Consider the following 22547-nt stretch of genomic DNA (forward strand, 5'->3'; position numbering starts at 1 on the left):
ATTATGTAACAACGCATAAAATGATTGATGAACATGTGTTTATAAATACAAATATTATTCTGCTATTATAAAAACATAATAATATCCATATCCATAGTACATGGAGACCCAGAGTGAAGTCAAAGCATCACAAACATTTGCAGAAAAGCTGTCAGGGTGAGAATTAACTATTTGCTGCCCAAGCTTAATGCACAAGGGTCTATGCATGGGTCACATCTTTCCCGGTCCACCTTAAGAGGAGCGGAGAGGCCGCATGAAGAGGAGCTAGGTGGGGGACGCCCTCGATCGCACACGCCGGCCACTTTAAGGGGGACTGTCTAGGTTAGATGCTGTTAAAGGGACATGACTTCCAGTTTGTCAAGCAACGCTGCAGACGATCTTGAAAGAAGTTAGGATACAGCGCCAGTCAAGCAAATAGCGCTTTTTGCATTTTCACTTGTTGACGTTATAGTTTTTAGACATAAAACGCATAAAATGTGTATTGTAATGTATATTTTAAAATAAAGTATTTTAATCGTACCATAGTTGCACAATTAAGTCAGGTTTATTGTTCTTGACAGTCATCATTTATTTTAGACATTCACAGATGGAATATAAGACATGTATGAATAATTCACCATTTGTAAATAAAATTGTCAAGTTCTGAGGTACTGACAGCTGTTTCTAAAATGTATTTTAACATAAATATTAAAAACAGTTAATTCTCTGTATGATGCTGTGCAGTTCCACAACAATATTGCCGCTTTACAAGTAATTGTGCTGCTTTTCAGGAATATAAAAATTACAACATAAAATTTTTACTTAATCCATAAACGTCGATATAATGACATCATAAATGCTTGTAATATGAAATTATTACTAAAATGCGTGCTTTAGTTATACTGCGGGTCGACTATACTGCTTGCACAGTCGGACCAGAATCGCCGGTTTTTTAAGGCCTTATTCTTCGGTCTCTCTCTCTCTCCTTTTTTTTTTTTTTTAAATCTATCTGGATAAACCACAAAGAACTCAGTTGCATATTTTGTCGTTGGCAATTTTCATGCTTGTGGGTGAATAAGGTTTGCTTCCTTGCTGGAGCCCGGTGGTCCTCATTTGTATCGAAAACCGCCTGAATTTCTGGGTGTAAAAAAGAAGACAGACGTCAGAGACCTCGCCTGCCTGCCTGCTCACCACAGCCTCTGTGAAATTGTTGCAAACTAATCGTAGCATTGTTGGTGGAATTGCACCGTCTGCCGCTGCATGGACTGCACGTCGGGGTGGATGGCATGTTGATGGTAGCTGCTAGACGATTATCGGCTTTTTACTTTTAAACACCGTGCCTTGGCGGAAAGGAGACGATTTCGTTTTATTTAAGGTAGCATGACAGGATCCGGACGTTAGCACTAGCTAGCGACATGTTGCCTGCTGTAAAATTGCGAGCTTCTTGCGTCACGAAGTGACGGCATGTGTAGTTTATTCTTGACATTTTTAAGTCACCGCGACCTTGTTAGTTGATATTAAACATATTTATATGCCGACGTAATCATACGGGCCGAGAATATGTAATTCGGCTAGCTGTGCGATGCTAGCTTGCTAATAGTTAGCTTAGCTTATGTACATTCGATTTGTACGTGAGCTCAAGCAAGCTAGCATGTGTTTTGTGTCTCTGTGTGTATTTTACCATCTAATAGTCAATGTTTAAGATATACACACTTGCTAGTCGCTGTTTTATTTAAAAAATAGCAGACGAATCATAGCATTTATTCAAAGACGACGGTGCCAGTTAATCATGTAGGTTGCCATTCAAATATAAATTTATCTTGCATTGTGTATGTGCACTATATTTCAAAAGATTCATTATTTACATAAAACCAGCATAGTCATTATAAGTTTACAACTTATTAAAAGACGATTCCACTGATAAATTAAATTAAATTAGAGTTAATTAAATAAGTGTTGGGAGTGAGAAAAAATATATGCCACCACGGCAGGTCAGAGAAACATCACAAGAGACACATACATACCTATTTTACTTAACCTGTGTTTGCATAACTGGTACAAATGGCGAGCAATATCGCTATTAAACATATCAGCACTTTTACACACACATCTGCCCTGTCATTGTAAGGCCATGTGCTAAGTACTCTTTTGTTTTCCAGGTCCAGAGACAATGAACGAGCAGGAGGCTGGTGTGGTTTCATTTGACGAATACGTGCGCCAGAAGGCCCGAACTGTACCCCAGCACAGGATGAAGGAGTTCTTGGAGTCTCTTTCCAAGGGGGAGTTAAGTCAGGAAGGAGGAACGACCACCACCACTACCACCACCGCAGCAGCTATGGTCTACCAGGAGCAGACCAACAACTGCGTCTACACTGACAGCACGGAGGTGGCTGGCTCGCTCTTGGAGCTGGCTTGTCCAGTAAGAACATTTTAACTTTATTGATTTACATTATTAGTTCAATTGAGTCCAGCGTTTTTAATTACTGCTTCCACTGCTTACGACAGGTACAGCTGACCTCAGCAGAGATTTCACCTCAGCTTTCCATGCATTCAGAACCAGAACAACAGCTTCAAGTGCAGGTTTGTTTATACATCTGTGTCATTATTATTCATTGTTTTTTTTTACAAATAGATTGTAAATTTACCTTGTGGCTCAATAAATTATTTGTCACGCTCAAGTCAGTTTGAAAATTGTATGGCTGCTAACAATAATAGAAGCTGTGCATTTTCTAAAGTACAAATGACAATAAATTAGCACCGAACACCGTATAAACTCTTCAGTAATTTGTTTAGTTTATATTTCGTTGGCAAAGTACAGCCTGGGGCCACATCCGGTCTCTGACCGGCCATGACAGTGACCATGAAGCTGAGATTAACATGTTGGCTTGGCCCTCGGCAAGTGTTCCAGTTACTCCTTTGCAAAATGAATTGCCCGTCCCTGGCTTATTTCAAAATAACAATGTTTCGCAATATTTATTGAGCCGAGGCACAAATTCCACATCATCACAATCTCACAGCACACCACCAAATAAAAATAAGATGTGAAGAAGTGAAAATGAATAGATCTCTGATCGTGTCAATCACAATGAGCTCGTACGTTTTTGTTTTGTTTTGTTTTTTTAAACAAGTTATAGGTGTTTTGTGTGTGTAGTTGTTGTTTTCATTCCTAGCAGTGTCACTTGTAATACCTTGGCTTGTTGGTCTTTTCTTCTCTTCCACTGTCCCAGGTTCAGATCCAGGAGCAGCCAGTCCTGCAGATGGCCACATCGGCTCAACAGGACATGCAAGGAATGTCAACTTCTCAACTTGTGCCGCAAGAAGAGCTCACAGAGGAGCAGCAGCAGCAGGTACCATTTCAGAAATAAAGAGGCAGAGGAATCTTAGAGGTTGAACCATTATTTGTTTGAAGTTCGGACCTCCCCAAAAAAGTCCCATATAACATAATGCAAATTCCAATTTTAGAGCATCTAATAATAGTACAGCCAAAATTAAAAGTAATATTACATTCTTAACTGTCGTACAAGTGTAGAAAGGCATTAAACTAGATTTACTCATCCATTGATTGTAGGCACCTTCAAGTACATCTTACATGATGTCATTGTGATCGGTTGTTCCGAAACATTTTCTATGTGATCAGATTCAGGCACAGCTGGTAGCGGCTGTAAGCGGAGAGCAACAGATTCAGTTGGCAAGTGGTCACCAAATCCAGCTGCAAGGTACGCAGCAGATCCAACTGGCGGACGGCCAGCATATTCAACTGGAGGCTGGCCAACAGATTCAGCTCCAAGGCGGACAGCAGATTCAGCTGCCGGGTGGTCAGCACATTCAGCTCCAGGGCGGGCAACAGATTCAGCTCCAAGATGGACAGCAGATCCAACTGCAGGGCGGACAGCAGATCCAACTCCCAGATGGACAGCAGATTCAGCTGCAGACCGGACAGCAGATTCAATTGCAAGACGGGCAGCAAATTCAGCTGCCAAGTGGCCAACACATCCAGCTTCAAGGCGGACAACAGATTCAACTCCAAGATGGACGTCAGATTCAACTCATGGGAGGGCAGCACATCCAACTACAAGATGGACAACAGATCCAATTACCAGACGGACAACAGATCCACATCCAAACCATAGAGGCCATATCTCCTCCGCAGCAACAGAACTCTCCCAGGGAGACCGAGAGGCGGCTTGGGACCGTCTCATCTGTTCTTCCGCCCGCCAAGAAGCGCAAGGTCGACGCCCCCTTGACGGTGTCCTACGCCGTTCCGCAGGGGCAGCAAGTGGCCACAGTCATCGCCATCCCTCAAGGGCAGCAGCAAAACTACGTGTCCCTGAGACCCGATCTGCTCACAGTCGACAGCACTCAGCTGTACAGCGCCACCGGGACGATCACGGGCCCCACGGGGGAGACGTGGACCATCCCCGTGTACTCCACCGCTCAGCAGCAGGGCGTGACTCACATCGCCATACCGCAGGAGACGTACAACACGGTGCAACTCGCCGCCGCCAACGGCAAGCCCGGCTCCTTGGCGAGGTCGGCGGATGTGCAGGCCGTGTCGAGCGGGACGCAGGAAGAAATAGTACAGACGCTGTTTCCCGCTCAGTTTATGAATGGCAACATTCACATCCCAGTAGCTGTCCAGACTGTCGGAGGGACTTACAATACAACACAGTCGGTGCACATATGGGACCCCAGTCAGCAACAGAATCAAGATGATGGAAATGAACAACAACTCCATCTTCAGGTTAGATTATTTTTTTTTGTTGGTTTTTATTCCCCAACATTCTTGCACCATTCACTTTATTATGTACACCAGCACAATCTGTTGAGATCTAATTCAAGAGCAAATTCAAAAAAATATTACTTTTACAAAGATAATGATGGTCAGCTTTGAGTGTGTGTCCAGTTCCCACTCAGTGACGGCGGGAATGTGAACATAAGTGGTTGTCTCGTCTCTATAATGTGCCCTGTGATTGGCTGGTGACTATTTCAGGGTCTAGGATAGCCTGTCACTCTTAAGTCAGGTGCCAATCACTTTCCTCCAAAGTGAAATGCTTTTGACTGCAATTTTGGCATGTCAATCAATCACCTATTCCTTTCTTTGTTCGAGGGGATGTCTTAAGTAATGCACAATATGATTGGCTGCTTGCAAAAAAGAAAACCACTGATGGTCTGTTCTAAAAATATTCACCAGCGATGGGACACTGTGACTTGCTAAAAGGAAATAAAACAGAAGAAGAATGTTAACATTCATTTATTTAAACTTAAAATAAACGAGATTAAGGTACTGGTAGGTAGGTTTATTCTATACAAAATAATCTATATTTTCTCTACAAATAAAATAGTGTTCAATCAGGGCGGGGGGGGGGGGGGAGGGGAGACATTTTAGAGCATATTTTTACTCGCCATCAGAATCTAATATTGGTCTATGCCTACTGCATTTACTGGTAAGTCACGATGACAATTGCAGCTTCAAGTCAATCAGCGATCATATTTTTGTCAAGTTTTTTTCTTGTGTGTTTTTAAAAAAAACATTTTTGTCAAGTTGAATTGAGTGGATGTTCAGACAAGTTAACGAAAGTTAACCTTTACTTGAAATGCAGTAATTATTAAAAAAAAAAAAAAAAAAAAACTATAATAAAAAAAACCACTCATTGTATTTGTCTTGCACAGGAACAAGGAGAATCCGAAGGTAATGTTGAACCGTCTGCAGAAATTTTAGTTCCCGTCTCTCTGAAGCCCGAAGAGGGCTTGGAGGTTTGGCAGCTTTGGGTGAAGAGGAAAAATGACGAGCTAAGCAAGCAGGACAAAACCAAGCTTGCACCCATTGGACGTAAGTCAACTTATAGCCTCCCAACTAGTGAGTTAGTGGATCTTGAAAAGAACTTGTATCCTTGAATGCTGATGTGTTTGTGTCCAGGTCGCCAACCGCTGCGTTTTCAGGAAGACTTGATCTCCAGTGCAGTAGCCGAGCTGAGTCTTGGTCTTGCCCTGATGACGCAGGAGGCCCGAGGATCAGAAGAGGAACAATTCACTCCAGATGTTCTTTATTATGTCTTCTTATGTATACAAAAGGTTTGTAATCCCGCTCCTTGATTACTGTATGAGGTTGTCTAAAACACTGTTTATCGTTTTTTTTTTAATTTATTTAGTATCTCTTTGAAAATGGACGTGTGGATGATGTTTTCTCTGATCCATACTACACTCGATTCTGCGAGAGTTTACATAAACTCCTGACTGGTTGGAAGCCCAGTGTCCATCCTCTAGGTATAAAAAAATAAATAAATTACTCACCATTGTCTTTGTTTATTTAGGACTCGAGGAATTGATCTTTGTTTATCTTCTTGCAAGGTTACATCATTCCGAGTCATGTGACAGAAGAGATGCTGTGGGAATGTAAACAGCTTGGTGCACATTCACCTTGGACTTTGTTAACAACGCTGATGTACTTTAACACAAAGTGAGTTGGGTTTTTGCCTAATAGACTGCAGGTGTGTCATCCACTTGAGTAAATTAACACCGCACCGCAAATAAATGGCTGCTTTTTTTTGGGGGTGGTAATTGCAGGTTTTTGGTATTCACGGCCGGCGCAGGGTCTTAACGGTATCTAATGCTTTTGCCACAGGTGTTTTCGTCTGCTAACACCTGAGCAGCACCTGAAGGTGGCCTTCTCTAAGGTCTTAAGACACACTAGGAAGAACCCCACCAATACAAAGGACAAAGCAACTACGATCCGCCTTCTGAAAGGGCAAAGTTCACATAAAGGTACTTTGCCACTTGATTAAAAAAAAAAAAGTAGAACTTTATTTTACTTGTTTGTGACTTAATTTACAGGACCAGATGACTTATATGACGAGCAGATTGAGGATCCAGAGAATCCACTTCGTTGTCCGATTAAACTTTACGACTTCTATCTCTTCAAATGGTGAGTTGCACGCCAATGTCATGCGGATAATATTTCTCCGTTTACTCAAATTATTTTCCCCGTTCCAGCCCTCAAAGCGTCAAAGGTCGCAACGACACGTACTACATGACGCCGGAGCCCGTCGTGGCGCCAAACAGTCCCATGTGGTACTCGTCTCAGCCCCTCACAAGTCAGCAGGTGGAGCAAACGCTGGCGCGCATCCTAGTGGTCCGAGAGATCCAAGAGATCATCGGCGCCGGTTCCGAGAGTTAAGAGGAGAGGACCGACGTGGAGCGAGAGGAAGATTGTACAATTCCGTCACTGATTATTGACTGCGGCCCTCCACGGCTCAATAAATCTCAACAATCAAATGCGAGTTGTTGGAGCCCACAAATGAGAGAAATTGTCCTTTTAAAGTTTTCGGACTCTAATCCGTGGATGATAGCAGGAATGTAAGAATGGACCGGGCAGGGGGGTGGGGGGGTGCAAACAGCTCCGGTTTCAAGTATTTTCAAAATGAGGGTATTTAACCGTTTACTCTTCTTTAACCTCATACTTTTTGTTACCATGCCAACCTCCTTGCAGGGACCACTGCTCACCCTTTTTTTTTTTGTATTGTGTTGATATGTATAAAGATGACCTTGTGCCTGTTTTCAAAGTGTTTGATCTAAGTTGTCTCAAGGTGAAGTGCTACATTGTAGTCCTTCGAGAGACTAGAAACGTTCTCAGGTCAAAGGTTGTGATTGATTGAGAGACTCAAAGACATTTTCAACATCTTTGTGTACAGATTATTAAATACAAATTGACAGTTCTTGCAATCGGGCGTCGTGTTAACCAGTGTTCTATTGGTGGTTTCAGAATGTCATTCGTATTCCAATGCCTCAAAAGCCAAACAAATTTACGTACATTTATTAAAATTACAACATTGGCTGTACAGTATACAATTTAAATGGTCACACCCAAAATCACAAAGTAGCTGTTTCATCTTTTTCCTTAGGAAAAGTTAAATTCAGTCGACTAAGCGTTTGCGTGAAGAACTTGGGCAGGGGGCACATCACGCTGATGGTGCCATGACCAACATTGGGCAGTGTCAGCTGACGAGCGTGCAAGTGAAGCGGAAGATGTCGGATCTTGCTCTGTTCGAGGCCGAGCTTCCCCAGCACGTGCTCCGGTAATTTCTGCGGGTCAGAATGTAAGCAGTGAGTGCAAAAAGCATTTATGAGCTTGTAAAGCTTTGGATTTTTCTTATGTATTTGCATTTTGGTGTTTTGAGGAGGAATCAAAATTCTATAAAAAGACAACATTTAAATGATGCTACCTGTGGTGCCAGTTTGCTCCAGTGTGAATATTTATGGTCGCCTAAAATGAGGCTTGACAGTGCAAATGCCATGTGGACCCTCATTTGGTGCTTGACTCCTGTGGAAACAGGGCATTTATTTTATTTTATTTTTTGCCATCATTGTCATTCGATCCAATCCTCCTCACCAGTAAAAGGCTGCAATTCCACAAGGCTACATCCAGCGTTACTGTCCAGGACTTTGTACTTTGTAACGGCAGGAAGGGACTGACGATTGGCTCGAACTTTAGTTAGTCCGCTGTCGGTGTCATTCATTCTGTAAATGGGGCTTAATGCCATCTGCAATGTTTTTTTTAAAAAGTTGAGCGAAGTTAAATAATTATAAGAATACAAAACCAGCGAGAAGTCTACCTTGTAGTGAGGCTGAAATCCCGTGATTTTTCTCTCTATGATGGGAATGTCAATCATGCCTTCAGACGGCACTGGTACGCCCACTGTGACAAGCCTGAGAACACAATTTTGTTTACTACTACTCACAATTCCATACAACAAAACTTTAAAAGAAAAATCGGAGTTAAATTAAAATTTGGACTAAGGTACGAGTCAAAGAATACTTAAGACACTAAAACTTACCAGTACTTTCTCTGTACTTGATTACTTCTATTAAGTTCCAGTACATGCTCCACCGCTTCTTCACTCCTTGCCAGGAGGAGGGCACCTGTCATCTCCTTCTCCAGGCTCAGACAGAGTAGCAGCTGAGAATCGGACTTGACCTTCATACCATCCATAATTTTGGAGAGGACAGGAAGCACGGAGGAGATGGACGTCTCCCCAGAGGAATCTGATAAGACAAAGGGACACAAGTCAACGCTCACAACTTGAAAAATAATAATATCGGCTCCTATCTCTCAAAACACTCGTTACATGTATTTGACCTTTGACACGAACACCATAGGGTTTGTTGATGACGACCACGTGCTGATCCTGGTACAGTACGCTTCGGCTCAGGTGCTTGGCTAACACATTAGGATGAACATTTTGAAGCTGTAGACTGAACCGTTTCAAGTCCATCACCCTCTTCTGCTGGGCGGACACGGGGGGTTCCGTTGGCCGGGTATTGGACTTCTCCTGTCGGAGCTTTCGAGCCAAGTCAATGGCTCGAAGTGGAGGTTTCTCTCCTTTCCCAGCATCTGGAGCTTGCTTTGCAGCCGTGGTCTGACCCCGGCTCAGGCAAATAAGAGCCCTTCCCGATAACTGGTGGCACTTTGTCCGTGTTTCTTTGAGAGACCGGAGAAGGCAGTTCCAGTCACCAGTGTATATATTTCTTGTACAGCGGTTCATAGTGATACTAGAAGATAAAAAGATGATTGAACCCGTGGACAAGCATAGCATGCACCATATGTGTGTTCAGTGTTACATCTAAACACTTCCGGGTCGTTGTTGTTAATACGCAGTCGTTAAAAACAGCTCAAATCTATCCTTAAAATGAATTAATACGGAATATTGAAAGCACCATAGTATATTATTATTATATACAAAAAGGTGCCATTAAAAATTACGGAGGAAAGAAAGAATGTCTGACCTTCAAAATAATGTGAATGTACATCACTTCCGGGTTGGTGATTTAATTTCCGTCCATACAAGTGCGCGTTCGTTTTACTGCTTTCGTAGCCGATTTCTTTGTGTTCATTAAAATACCAGTGTCACCGACAGAACCCGCCTGTGCCCGAAGTCCCGTTACTCAAAATAAAGTTACTATTGCTTTAAACGTCTTTTTTTTTTTTTTGCGCTGATGTCTGCGAGGTCGTTACGCCTTTTTTAAACGAGTTGTTTTTAACTGAAGCCTAATGTGCCATGCGCGTTGACGGTCTGAAGAAATCTTGATGGAATTACATGCAAATGAGGTTTCATGTTGTGCCTTTTAAAGTGAGATTTGTGTCGCAAGTGTGCAAACATGATAATCACGGACAGCGTGCTAAGGAGTTTCAGGATTGCACGAACATATCAAGAAAATAACGAGAAAGTCAATTGTGTAGTCTACAGTCCGGATGGTGAGAACGCTATCTCAACCAGCAACGACGACAGCATTGTTTTGTATGACATGACCATCGGAAGGTAAGTATGCATGTAATTTTATTTGTAATGAGAGTCTTGGGTGTGTTACAAATTCTGCAGAAGTAATACTACTCTAGTGGTTGCATTGCACGGATGCAAAATAAAAGAAAGATTTACAATAATAAACATGATCAAATAAAGACCTTTAGCTTCCCGTAGAAAATGTAAAACATTTGATCACACATTAGATTGTGCTTAAGGTCATGAATTGTGCATGTTGCATTTTGCTTAATATTTAACCTATTGATCTCCTCTCAGGCCCGTTCAGAGGGTGCACAGCAAGAAGTATGGCGCAGACTTGATCCGATACACCCACGAAGACTCCCACAAAGTCATCTACAGTTCCAACAAAATGGACGGTAACTAAATCAGCATTGCAATTGGGAAATGTAGAATAATTTAAATACGACTGCACTATATTGTGGAACTCATTACATGACTTGTCGGAAAACTCATAAGCCAGGCCACTTGTAATTTCTATTTAATTGTAATTCTTTTTTTTCTTCTTCCTACTTATAGATACAATACGGTATCTGTCACTGATTGACGTTAAGTACATCAGATACTTCTCTGGTCACACTGCAAAGTGAGTAAAGGAACCACACGTTTATTATACTTAACTTATTATATTGATTTAATATCACACATTGGTCCCAAGTGTTCCCATTTCAATATGTTCTCTGACTTGCTTTAACGTTCCGCAATTTCTTTTCAGAGTTACTGCTCTCTCTATGTCACCTGTGGCAAAAATGTTCATCTCTGGTTCACTGGATAAGACAATCCGCATTTGGGATCTACGCACTGAAAACGTTCAGGTGAGTCACATGAAAGCAGACTCAAATTTAAAATAGCCATGAACCAGCATAAACTGTATTAAAAGAAAATGCGGAGCTGATGTCAAGGGATTTTTATCACTGTCTCTCTCCAAGCCTTCTTAATGAGCCGCCATCAGTTTTGGATCTAAGTAGGTATAGGAAAGCAAATATTGTCGGTCATTGAAGACTCTAAATCCTCTCACCCAAAGTCGGCTGGAATAGACCGCAGCCCACCTTGGACCCAAATGAGACCGAGTGCTAGCGAAAATTCAAATGGACAGATTTTTATAAAAAGGCATTATCAAGACAACATTCACATTCTTTATTTTTGTGTTCCAGGGTCAAACCGAGCCCCTCGACAGACCAATTTGTTCCTTTGACCCAGATGGGCTCATTTTTGCCGCTGGAGTGGATTCACAGTCCATTAAACTGTATGATGTCCGCGCTTTCGCCAAGGTAAGTTAAGTAAGTTGGGCAGCGAGCTAGCAACGGGTACGATTTAGCAGTTATTTCAAACCTTGACTTATTAAAACCACTGTAAACTGTAATCAGCCCGTTCCAAATATGTAGTCATAAATTAGTTGGTTTGCGCCAATATGACTACATTTCCCATGATTCTTCAGCACGGAAGCAGGAAGTAATTGTAGTTCTGGTATGACACTAAAATGTACACGTGCTAGCCATCGGACATGAATGAAAATTTGAGCGTGAAATGAATAGAAAGAAATTTAAATTTAAATTGAAGAGGCTTTCATTGAACAAAATGTCAATTTAAAAAACTTACAGCTGATTTTCTGTTTGTTTTTTTCCTCTCTCTTTTGTGAAAGGGTCCTTTTAAGTCCTTTGAATTGAGGCTGAATCGCATCTGTGACTGGACCGGACTGAAGTTCAGTGATGATGGCAAACAGATTCTCATCTCAACCAACGGTGGGATCATCTGCATCCTGAACTCTTTCACTGGAGACACGATGCACAAGTTCTCTGTAAGAGCATTCCACGCCTGCTTTGACTCTATGCAATCACATAATCATTGAACTTGTGCACCATTGCTCATTTCTAGGGCTACAACAACAACAAAGGCTTAAAACTGGAGGCATGTTTCACCCCCGACTCCCAGTTTGTCATGATCGGTAAATCCTTTTGTTTTCTCTCTCCCTCTCTCTCTCTCTCTGAAAGAATTACCATGTGCCTTAAACACACCTTCTGCTCTCCCGCTATAGGCTCAGAGGATGGGAGAGTCCATGTTTGGAGCATAGAGAACGAGATGAAGGTCGCTGTGTTGGATGGTAAACATCCGGGACCCATCAGCGCCATACAGTTTAACCCCAAATACATGACTTTTGCCACCGCTTGCAAAAACATGGTAAGATAATGAGTGCATAGCGCATTATTCGATCATGCGCACATGCTAATTTGACGAATGTAAACACGTGTATTGGTGTACAATGGGGTTTTGATGGATCAGCATGGGGACCTAGCGATTAGCATGTCTGTCTTACACTTCTTAAGTTCGTGATTCGAGTCTCATCTTTTTTTTCCTTTTTTTTTTTTTTGCTTGTGCTTTTCTTATATTTGAGGATATAATTGGATATTTTGCGTTTTTCGTCAAATATTTCCTCACGCTTGAGGCACCGCTTTTGCTGGCAACTAATGGACTTCAAGCGATAAGCCTAATTTTACATGGTTGAAATCGAGGTGTTGGCTACTCGATTCAACTCCTAGTATCCATAGCAACCTACTTTTGTGTACTGTATATTGTGATTCACGTTCTTTCTAATTGCGCCCTTTCTTCTTGCCCTCTCCACAGACATTTTGGCTGCCGAGTGTTGACGACATGTAAGGTTTTTTTTATAGTTCAAAATCAACCTATTTTGTATTTTAGTATTTTTGGAATCTATTTAACTTTGTAATGTGTGTGCACAATGTGCCAACATCAGACACTTTATTGTTTCATTTAAACCGTTTTTAACCTCAGGCTACATTTTTGTATACTGTACTGTATTTTATCATGTTTTACGTAAAGATTTTAAATTTTTTTATTTTATTTTTTTAAAACATCCACACTCATTTTTAATTGTATTCTTTAAACACAGTTTGGATTTAATTTTTACCAGTGTGTCTTCATTTGAATGTTGAAGATTTATTGTAAAAAAACAAATAAAAAATGTTTTTTTACTTTGTGATAATCCTGGGCTGACCATTATTTTTTTTTAAAAACAACAACAACAACCTGCAAATCATACCTATTTATTATCGTGATTAATTTTCCCACAGACTTAAGATAAATATTTTTGTTTAATTCAAATAGGTTAAAAAAATAAATTAAAAAAAGCTGAAATAATAACATAGTCTGTTATCATTTCATAATTTTGCACAAAATATAGTTATTTATTTATTTTTCTGCAAACCTTTGCTTTCAGAATTTTGGGCCAAAAAATTACTACTTTTGAACTGTTATTACAGAGTCAACTCAATAATTTGTACTTGAACAAATGAGCCATCTTTGATTTTTATCAAATCTGGTAGTTTACGAAAACTTAAACAAATTTCAGCTTTAATTTGTATTTTTCAAAATGATTTTTTTAGTGCAAGAGTCAACACAGAATCTTTAAGCATATCTCATTAGATGTAATCTTTTTATGTGATTTTAATAGCTGTGTGTGCGACAGTGTGGGGTGGGAGGCTGTTCATATTAAAAATGTATGAATGCTTGGGTTATGTACTCACCCCTAAATTAATAATACATGATCCTGTCACAGGTTACCTCACTACTAGACACTTTTGTGTGTGCATGTGTGTGTGTTTGCGCCCTAACTAGCACAATTTGTTTCTTGGTTGCCAATTTGCAAGGCATTTAACCCCAACCTGCTTAGGCATGTCCTTAAAAATGACATACTGTACATGAGTTTGTATAAGTTCTGAATCTTTGCACGTTTTTAGTCATTATCTTCAAACATGTTTAACTCATTCACTGCCATTGACGGCTATAGACGTCAAAAAATCATTTAAACTATTTCTATTAGTTCATTTTTTTCCCACTTTTGTTAACAAGAATATGAAAACCTAGAAAAAAAATATTGTACATTTAGAACAGATAGAAAATTCGTGATTAATCGTGAGTTAACTATCGAAGTCATGTGATTAATTACAATTATAAAAATTAATTGCCTGACGCCCCTAATTTTTAATAATCTTTTCTTTTTTTTCAACAAAAAAAAAAGAATATTAAAAAATTGTCTAGGTTTTCATACTCTTGTTAAAAAAAAAATGTTAAACTAATGGAAATTGTTAAAAAAAAAAATTGTTATAAAGGAGCAATAAAATATCCTCGCAGGTCAGTGACACAAGAACAACACTTGGGCACACCTTTTGATCTCCAAGCCATGCCGGCAGACTCTTGAGGCTGTGGTCAGTGATACACTGGGTGGGGGGGTTTAGATCAGTGGTCAGGCTGCCATATCCACTGACAGGCGCAATATTACTCATCCGCCGCCCAGTTCCGCAGATTGCGTTTCAGGTGTGAAGAATCTCCAGCGTCCCCTTCAGAGTTAGTGTCACTCGGTGCGCGCGGGTCTGCCATCAGCGGACGGTCGACTTCCTGCAGAGCCAGACGAGCGAGGACAGAGACGGATCTGGAGCTGCTCCTTCCAGAAACTGACTGCCAAAACATGTCACACCAAACTGGGATCAACGGTATGCACATTTTTTTTTTTACGTTTGTTTACAATTTTGTCATTTAATATATACTGGACTATTTAAAATGTACCATGGCAAAGAATTCAACCTCATACAGCTCTATCTCATTATATTATTTAAAAATAATTTCAAAAAGTTAAGCTAACCTTGGAGTGTGACTTTCTACCTGTTGTGAAACGAATTGTTTAATTCCAGTGAGGACTTCAGCAATTCAATTGTCCTACATTTAAATTCCTTATTTTGAAGGTTTTGCATATATACAGAATACATTTTGGTAACAGGAGCACAAAGAGCTGGTTGGCCTAAAGCACACCTCTCTCACCCGATCGTACATTATTCATGAGAGTGCTGTGTTTGGTAACTATGGTGACCCATAACACATCTCCAGATCTTGTTTTCAGTACCAAAGTCATTGGTTTGGAATTTTAGGGATTGAAGCAAGTGTTTTTGTCGATTTAAATATTATTTTTTCGTCATCATTTAACAATTCAATTTGAGTCGCTTTGCTGGGTCGTGTGACTCCGGCCTGGATCATATGTTGTCACTGTGGTGTCTCAGCTTCTTGTGTTGTCGCCAACCTAATGTTAAATAGATGCAATTTCATATTTTAAAAGAAGGTAGGGCAACTACCACTGGAATATTTTCTCTTACAATGCTATTGACTTTTTTTTTATCTTGTAAATTGAACAGGTGAATGAAGCACAAGTGAGCGTTCCGCGCAGATGATTGGCTGATTTTGCAAGGCCCACAGGATATTGTGTTCTATTGATATAAAAACATGAACCTACCAAAAGAAAGATTAGAGTTTCTTCTTTCATCAGGAAAAAAAAGTATATTTGTATCTGTTCTGTCTTTGTAGCAATTAGCATTAGAATATAGCTAAGTTACGTCAATATTCTCATTCCAGGTGAAAACACTGACAAAAAGAGCTTGTTGCAACATGGCCCTGGTTGATCTCTTATACTCTGCTGCCACCTGCTGGCGTTTTTTTTTGATAACTGCCATTGCTTTAAACCACATCTTCATGTCAAAACCTGTAAAAAACAAAACATTAAAAACAAACAAACGTGTAAACACGTTTTTGGGAGTGAATGAAAAAGTAAAAAAAAAAAAACGTTTTTACATGTGTTTGGATTTGAATGAGTTAATTTCTTAATAGTATCACTTCACTGGGGTCTGAAGTTAACTCATCACTAAAGTGATTGCTTGCAAGTCAAAGCAAAAAACAAACAAACACATCTATGCGTCGAGGTACCACAGTAAATAAATACAGCACTATTTACATTATGCCTGCTATACTTGTGGTCACTTTAGCAACATCTGAGCTTAAAGACTTCCTGGCCCAAGCAAGGGGGGGTGCCATGAGGATAATGAAGATCGTCATCCAAAATGGTAACCACGCCTTGTTTATTTAGAGAATTTGGAGACATTTGATAACTATTTGATTTTTTTTGTCCGCAGAGGAGTTGGTGCTCGAGTCGTGCGGACAGCCGGCACAAAGCTGGGACCAGGATTACGACCACTTCCTGTTACCTCTACTCACGCCACAGGAGCCGTGCTACATCCTCTACCGGCTGGATTCCCAGAATGCACTAGGATACGAGTGGATCTTCATCGCCTGGTCACCCGACCAGTCACCAGTAGGTCCCGACGATGCATTGTCGCTCAGGCCCAATTACAACAGGCGGATTGTGAAAGTATCTATTCTGATTCTATGATAAGTGGGCGGCCAGTCCAGATCAATCCGTGCCTGACCCAAAGTCGGCTGGGATTGGTTCCGGCCACCTGCGACTCCGAACAAAAAATGTCACACTATCGCAAACATCAGCCTTAGAAGGAAATTGTGCCTGCTTTAAAATTGGTAGAAGTAGTTGCCATTCTGTTCTCAGCAGGGTTATTATAGTTTTGGAACTTTTCATTTTAGTTAGTTTTTATTTCATTTTGGTTTTTAAATTTAGTTAGGTTTTATTTTTGGTGGTGGTTTTGTTTTTTTAAATTAGTTTTAGTTTTTTTCATAAATGATTAATTTTAGTTTAGTCATAGTTAGTTTTAGGTTTAAAAAATGTATTACTTGTGCGCTACATTTAAAAAACACAATAGGAGCAACGTCATCTGAAGGTGCTTTTCTATTGGCTGCTGCTTGATGACGTCACTTTTGTGTGACACACTTTCAAATGCCTTAAAATCACGTTTAAAATCATCCCCAAAGGCTCATGCATTAAATTCATTACCAAAGACTAAAACGAAGGACATTTTTGCTATAATTATAGTTAATTTTAGTTAGTTTTGTAAACATAAAATGTGTTTTCAGTTAGTTTTCGTTTTTAAAAAGCATTTTCGTTTTTTTTTTTATTTCTTTAACAACATTGTTTTTTGAATTTTAGTTTTTTCGTTAAATAACCTTGGTTCTCAGTGAATATAAAAAGTGTACACACCCCTGTTCAAATGTCAGGCTTCATTTCAAATTATTTCAAAACTTTTTACGCCATTAATGAACTCAAATCTTTTAGAGATGGGAAGTAAACATTAGCAATTCTAATACTGTGGTTGCATAAGTGTGCACACCCACTTATAACTGGGGATGTGGCTGTGTTCAAAATGAGCTAATTACATTCAACTCCTGTTAAATGGGAGTCAGCATACAAATGCTCTTGATTAACCCTAAATAAATAAAATTTAATCTGTTCAAGGAGGCTTTTCCTGACATTTTTGTGGTCACATCGTATACCTACCGCTAACAGTCTGTGTATATATGGTATAGTGAATTTATGTGGCATGCAGGTTAGACAGAAGATGGTGTACGCCGCCACTCGTGCCACATTGAAGAAAGAATTCGGAGGAGGGTACATCAAAGACGAGCTGTTTGGCACAGTTGAGGTTAGTAATAAAAAAAAAAAGATGGCCGATGCCCCCTCCTTGTAGTAACCTTCTTCCATTGTCTGCAGGATGACGTTTGCTTCCAGGGTTATCTGCGTCACATGACCTCCTGTTGTTCTCCGGCACCTCTCACAGCAGCCGAACAGGAACTACAACGAATTCGAGTCACAGAGGTGAAGTTGGGAGGAGAAGAAAAAGTGAATTTTAATTTCATTTCATTTCATTTTCTGAGTGTGTATCTTTTCTCTGCAGGATAAAGTTGTATGGGTAAGTTTGCATTTTGTGTGTGCGTGCATGTGTGTGTGTGTTATGAATTTTGAACTGCACACTTTTTTTGTTTTTCGCAGGATGAGCGTAGACGAATTGGGATTCCACGTGCAAGAGTATGTAACATTATGTAAAAATACTTTTATACATATTATACTGTTATAAACCTCAGCAGTTTGATGCGATATATAAAATTCTAACAAATAAATTGATTAAAGTTAGTGTTAAAGTTTAGTATGCAAATATGGTAGTGGAATGTCCATATAAATCATCATTTGCAAGTTGAAATGAATGAAAATGCCATTAAGTCGTTCAACATTATGCTCCTGGTGTGTGCACTTTGGCCACCAGGGGGCGATATAATACAGCAATAGAGGCGCACACACAAGGAACACTTTCGCCATTGACTCTATTAATATTAACATTAATCATTTTTCACAGAAGATAAAGAATATTTCTATGTGAATATTGTTACATTTCTGCCCACGTGTTTCTTTACCATTCGTGTTCAAATATCTGTTGCTTAAATGGTTATAATCCCGCAACTAGCAATAGTAGCATTCGTTAGCCTGTTTATGGCATTTTGCATTGTGTCAATAATAATCTAGTGGAGAATCCTAAGGCAACGTTTTGTGGTTGTTGACTGTAAATGTCAACTGTTAGTAGCAATAAACAGCTTGAAGCCTCTTCTTTTTTTCTCTTTAAAAAAAAAAAAACGTGGCTTGTATCTTGAAAAATACATGACAGGTCGCTCATATCTGTAGGCACCACGTATTAGCAGTGTATACAAGTAAAAATAAAGTAGTGTTAATATATAAATGAAAATAAAATGTTGTCTCTTTATCTCAGTTTTGTTTCCTGTACACTACAGTGTGACATGAGTTGTTATCTGGTGGTTTAGGTTCCCGTGGAGTTCGGTATAGACAAAAGAGTCTCTCAGGGTCTCGCGTTCCCTTTACAAGAAGAGGCCAAGCGAGCTCTGCAGCAGCTGAAGCAGAAACGCATCAACTACATACAGCTGGTCAGCTCTGATGCAATCATTTATCCAAAATATGCAGAAAAAGTGATGTTGGCCACTGAGCAAGGTCTGGTGTTGCAGAGGTTGGATGTGGAGAAAGAGACCATCGAGCTGGTTCACACCAAGCCAACAGAGACCCGGGAGCTTCCGTACAGGATCCCCACCGATTCGCCCAGATATCACTTCTTCATCTTCAAACATTCCCACCAGGGCCGCACTCAGGAGGCACTGGGTCAGTATGGAGCCCTCTCAGTGCAGTGGTTTTGCAGTAAAGGGTCAAGTTTCTCACGTTTCGCAAATTCCTGAAATTTTGCAACCCTAGGTGCTCAATCTATGTGATTCAATCCAAAATTTGGCCTCTACAAAAATAATAATGGCCAATTTTGGCTTACCTTATTTATCAACATGAACATTTCTCAAAACTATTTGTACAAATAGCCCAAAAAGAAAGAAAGGTCAGCCATTTTGCATGTAAAGACTTGCGATAACTTACGACGAACTACTGCCAAAATGTTGTGGGATGTGAGACAATTCAACAGACATCCATTATAATAATTTTTTATCAACGTGACATAAACAGCAGAGAATTAATTGTACATAATTATTTGCATGTATGATCCAAGCCATTTACAGCTTGTTCAAAGAAATAAGAAACGGCTTTTTAAAAAAACTCATTCACTGCCATTGACGGCTATAGACGTCAAAAAATCATTTGAACTATTTCTTTTTTAAAAAAAAATTCTGGAGAGCTCAGTATTGTTCATTCGGTAATTTTACCAATTTTACATGTCATCATCATTGCTCTCTCTCTCTTTTTTTTAAATAATTTTAATGTTTTTTTTAATTATTTATTTTTATTTTTCATTTTTTAAATTTTTTTTTTTAGTTTTAAAAAAATCCACTTTTGTTAACAAGAGTATGAAAACCTAGGGGGGGAAATTATTGTACAATTAGAACAGATATAAAATTTGTGATTATTGGTGAGTTAACTATTGAAGTCATGCGATTAATTACAATTAAAAAAAATGCCTGACACCCCTAATTTTTAATAATCTTTTCTTTTCTTTTTTTCCAATAAAAGATTATTCAAAAATTTCTAGGTTTTCATACTCTTGTTAACAAAAGTGGGAAAAAAATGTTAAACTAATAGAATTCGTTAAAATGAATTTTTGACGTTTATAGGCGTCAGTGGCAGTGAATGAGTTAATGTACACGTGACACAATGATGTGAAAATTTAACAAGTAGTTTGGAGAAATTCAATTCTGATCTGAGAAATGCACCAAAACATTTAAATATACTGGAGAGAAAGATCTTTAATTTAACAACATATAATATATGCTGTGAATGGATGTCTTCCAGTGTTCATATATTCCATGCCTGGGTACACCTGCAGTATAAAGGAGCGCATGTTGTACTCCAGCTGCAAGAACAGGCTCCTGGAGGAGGTGGAGAAAGAGTACCAGCTGGAAGTGACCAAAAAGGTACAGATGTTCTTAACTTCAATGAAAATTGAAAGTGGACCACCAATTTTGGGATTTTCTCATGCAGGTGAATGGAAACACAATTAGAAGTAGTTGTGCTACCTACCATGTGGGGAAAAAATGTATAATTTAAAAACAAAAGTGACAGAAAATGGTAACATTGGTGAATAAAAAATCAGATTGGTTAAAGAAACACTCCCATTTGCTAATATTGTTAAAGATACATTGGCCAGCTTTACTGAAAGCTCGGGGCAGATTAGATTGACATAGCAACAGACACAGGCCGGAATCTGATTGGACAAACAAACCAGAAGCAGTGCAGAAGATAAATGCTACAAAACAAAGAGTACAGATTGCTAAGAAGAAATAAATAACATTTAAAATTAAGGTTATAACGTTCTAATTAGGGGTTATTAATTGCATGACTTCAATAGTAATAAATGTATAATAAAATGTACAACAAAATATTTTTTCAAAGTTTTTATACTCTTGTTAACATAAAAGTGTGTTTGTGTGTGTGTGTGTGTGTGGGGGGGGGGGGTTAAATTAACAGAAATATGGCTGCATCTTTTAGTCATCGACACAATAATTTCATAATAATTCATAAAATAGCGTTATAATTTAAAAGATGTACTGTAATGTAAAAAAAATAGTGTGATATTTATTTGTGTTGAGGACATTTTTCTGCCACTAGATGGCATAATTGCATTTGTAAGACGTTAGTGACAGCTCAATGCATTTTTCTTTTCATATTAGGAGCCATCTAATCTTTAACATGAAGTAACTTGTGAAATTCTGCACATTTTTAAAATTGTAAAATACAACTTGTCCGCAGTCTCCACAAATATATGCATTATTATTACATTTATTACTTTTAAATTTTTGACGTGGGCATGTCTGCTGCGAATTCCCCCAGTTCAGGTTTTCCAAGTACGGGGCGGTCATTAATCGCACATTTAAAAAAAATTAAATTAACGCACTAATTTTGACACTCCTACTTCTAATACATGTTCACATTGGTCAAAAGTATTGGGACACCGCTTAAGTCTTGCGTTCACGTTCTTGTCTGAACGCCACTTGTTCCTTCTCTTTCTTGAAGTTGCATTAAAAATCCAAACAAGGCAAAACAAGAGCAAGTTTATCCTTTGGTACTGAATTATATTCTCATGCAAAGATCCTGCAGGATATACATTTTACATGACGCCATTTTGAACAATTGTAACCAATGTATTCAATTCTAGAGTTTATCACCTGAGGGGTATTCGACTGTAGAGGTTGCCCATGTCCTTTTGTGTGTGTACAGATGGAGATAGATAGCGGCGACGGCCTGACAGAAGACTTCCTGTACGAGGAGGTGCATCCGATGGAGCACACCTTGAAGCAAGCATTCGCTAAGCCCCGCGGGCCAGGCGGCAAAAGGGGCAACAAACGCCTCATCAAGGGCGCAGGAGAGAATGGCGAGGAAATATAAACACATGCATAACACATTTATCAATTGAGTTAAACCATTAAGGTTGTATTTAACTCATTTTTGAGCCCAAATAAAATATAGATACAGAGTCAGAGCAAAGCATAATGAACGGAACACTGTATTTTACTTTAAAAAAATAAATAAATACATGAAATATATCGTGGATTAAAGTGGAAGAAATGGTCAAGTGATTGCTGTGTTCAATAGAAATGATGAGTTCAAGGATGGAGTTTGTATGTTAACAACTTTTTAGACAGGATTTAACTGGATTTTAATAAGAGGCATATTATGAATTTGACTTTGTAAAGGTGCTTCAATGACATGTTTGGGGCAAAATACTCCAAGGATCAAGAATTATAGAGCACTTATAGTCTACTCTATTTCATGTCTTGCTGGAATTAGCTATTAACCCCAATGTTGCGTAACAGATACGAGATACAAGCACTGAATTGAGGCGGTGAACTCAACTCACTTCACAATGAGCAGCACTTTGGCAAATACTGAACAATTGTTTGAAAAAAAGAGGCTTCAAGCTGTTTATTGCCACTCCCAGATGAAGTTTTCTATCAAAAAGCATGAAACGATAACGACACTTTGTGCATTCTTTATCCTCTGTGAAGAATTACTAT

At 39.2% G+C, this 22547-nt stretch overlaps 4 protein-coding genes across 9 annotated transcripts; 3 read left to right on the plus strand and 1 right to left on the minus strand.

Annotated features, from left to right (window-relative positions):
• Positions 1–971: 971 nt before the first annotated feature.
• Positions 972–7698, plus strand: LOC144056503 (transcriptional regulator QRICH1-like). Of its 3 annotated transcripts, none has more exons than XM_077573391.1 (12): positions 972–1354; positions 2139–2398; positions 2485–2559; positions 3207–3326; positions 3617–4720; positions 5650–5809; positions 5897–6051; positions 6129–6243; positions 6328–6436; positions 6602–6741; positions 6811–6901; positions 6970–7698. In XM_077573391.1, the coding sequence occupies exons 2-12, from the start codon at positions 2150–2152 to the stop codon at positions 7151–7153; spliced, it is 2502 nt and encodes an 833-aa protein (XP_077429517.1). In that variant the 5' UTR covers positions 972–1354; positions 2139–2149; the 3' UTR covers positions 7154–7698. The 3 variants fall into 3 exon arrangements, with proteins under 3 accessions (XP_077429517.1, XP_077429516.1, XP_077429518.1); XM_077573390.1 differs by having other exon boundaries at positions 972–1274; XM_077573392.1 differs by lacking the exon at positions 972–1354 and adding an exon at positions 1364–1770.
• Positions 7699–7773: 75 nt separating this feature from the next.
• rpusd4 (RNA pseudouridine synthase D4) lies at positions 7774–9940 on the minus strand. Of its 2 annotated transcripts, XM_077573394.1 has the most exons (7): positions 9760–9940; positions 9113–9525; positions 8811–9018; positions 8589–8682; positions 8366–8516; positions 8199–8296; positions 7774–8058 (listed from the first exon to the last, which is right to left on the minus strand). In XM_077573394.1, exons 2-7 carry the CDS (start codon positions 9516–9518, stop codon positions 7846–7848), a joined length of 1170 nt encoding a protein of 389 aa, XP_077429520.1. In that variant the 5' UTR covers positions 9519–9525; positions 9760–9940; the 3' UTR covers positions 7774–7845. The 2 variants fall into 2 exon arrangements, with proteins under 2 accessions (XP_077429520.1, XP_077429519.1); XM_077573393.1 differs by lacking the exon at positions 9760–9940 and having other exon boundaries at positions 9113–9751.
• LOC144056507 (WD repeat-containing protein 82-like) lies at positions 9636–13293 on the plus strand. Its single transcript, XM_077573398.1, has 9 exons — positions 9636–10292; positions 10551–10651; positions 10812–10878; positions 11008–11107; positions 11447–11563; positions 11935–12090; positions 12168–12237; positions 12328–12470; positions 12915–13293. Exons 1-9 carry the CDS (start codon positions 10132–10134, stop codon positions 12945–12947), a joined length of 948 nt encoding a protein of 315 aa, XP_077429524.1. The 5' UTR covers positions 9636–10131; the 3' UTR covers positions 12948–13293.
• A 1349-nt stretch (positions 13294–14642) lies between these two features.
• twf2b (twinfilin actin-binding protein 2b) lies at positions 14643–22188 on the plus strand. 3 transcript variants are annotated; one of them, XM_077573396.1, is made up of 10 exons: positions 14643–14800; positions 16118–16195; positions 16265–16443; positions 17585–17680; positions 17749–17858; position 17913; positions 18849–18968; positions 19047–19197; positions 20326–20447; positions 21751–22188. In XM_077573396.1, exons 1-10 carry the CDS (start codon positions 14776–14778, stop codon positions 21916–21918), a joined length of 1050 nt encoding a protein of 349 aa, XP_077429522.1. In that variant the 5' UTR covers positions 14643–14775; the 3' UTR covers positions 21919–22188. The 3 variants fall into 3 exon arrangements, with proteins under 3 accessions (XP_077429522.1, XP_077429523.1, XP_077429521.1); XM_077573397.1 differs by lacking the exon at position 17913 and having other exon boundaries at positions 17749–17853; positions 20326–20455; positions 21765–22188; XM_077573395.1 differs by lacking the exon at position 17913 and having other exon boundaries at positions 17749–17853.
• Positions 22189–22547: the final 359 nt, after the last annotated feature.

Source organism: Vanacampus margaritifer, chromosome 8 (genome assembly GCF_051991255.1).
Source record: "Vanacampus margaritifer isolate UIUO_Vmar chromosome 8, RoL_Vmar_1.0, whole genome shotgun sequence".
Taxonomy (NCBI): Eukaryota; Metazoa; Chordata; class Actinopteri; order Syngnathiformes; family Syngnathidae; genus Vanacampus; species Vanacampus margaritifer.

Bases quoted from the DNA above. Each gene is read 5' to 3' on its own strand.
- LOC144056503 (XM_077573391.1), top strand. From the start codon at position 2,150: ATGAACGAGCAGGAGGCTGGTGTGGTTTCATTTGACGAATACGTGCGC. The intron at 6,052-6,128 runs GTTTGTAATCCC...TAATTTATTTAG, and splicing joins TCTTCTTATGTATACAAAAG to TATCTCTTTGAAAATGGACG. The intron at 6,437-6,601 runs GTGAGTTGGGTT...CTTTTGCCACAG, and splicing joins CTGATGTACTTTAACACAAA to GTGTTTTCGTCTGCTAACAC.
- rpusd4 (XM_077573393.1), bottom strand. From the start codon at position 9,569: ATGCTATGCTTGTCCACGGGTTCAATCATCTTTTTATCTTCTAGTATC. The intron at 9,019-9,112 runs GTCAAATACATG...TTGTCTTATCAG, and splicing joins CTATGGTGTTCGTGTCAAAG to ATTCCTCTGGGGAGACGTCC. The intron at 8,683-8,810 runs GTAAGTTTTAGT...TTGTGTTCTCAG, and splicing joins CAAGTACAGAGAAAGTACTG to GCTTGTCACAGTGGGCGTAC.
- LOC144056507 (XM_077573398.1), top strand. From the start codon at position 10,132: ATGATAATCACGGACAGCGTGCTAAGGAGTTTCAGGATTGCACGAACA. The intron at 10,293-10,550 runs GTAAGTATGCAT...ATCTCCTCTCAG, and splicing joins TATGACATGACCATCGGAAG to GCCCGTTCAGAGGGTGCACA. The intron at 10,879-11,007 runs GTGAGTAAAGGA...ATTTCTTTTCAG, and splicing joins TTCTCTGGTCACACTGCAAA to AGTTACTGCTCTCTCTATGT.
- twf2b (XM_077573396.1), top strand. From the start codon at position 14,776: ATGTCACACCAAACTGGGATCAACG. The intron at 16,444-17,584 runs GTAGGTCCCGAC...TGTGGCATGCAG, and splicing joins GGTCACCCGACCAGTCACCA to GTTAGACAGAAGATGGTGTA. The intron at 17,681-17,748 runs GTTAGTAATAAA...CATTGTCTGCAG, and splicing joins AGCTGTTTGGCACAGTTGAG to GATGACGTTTGCTTCCAGGG.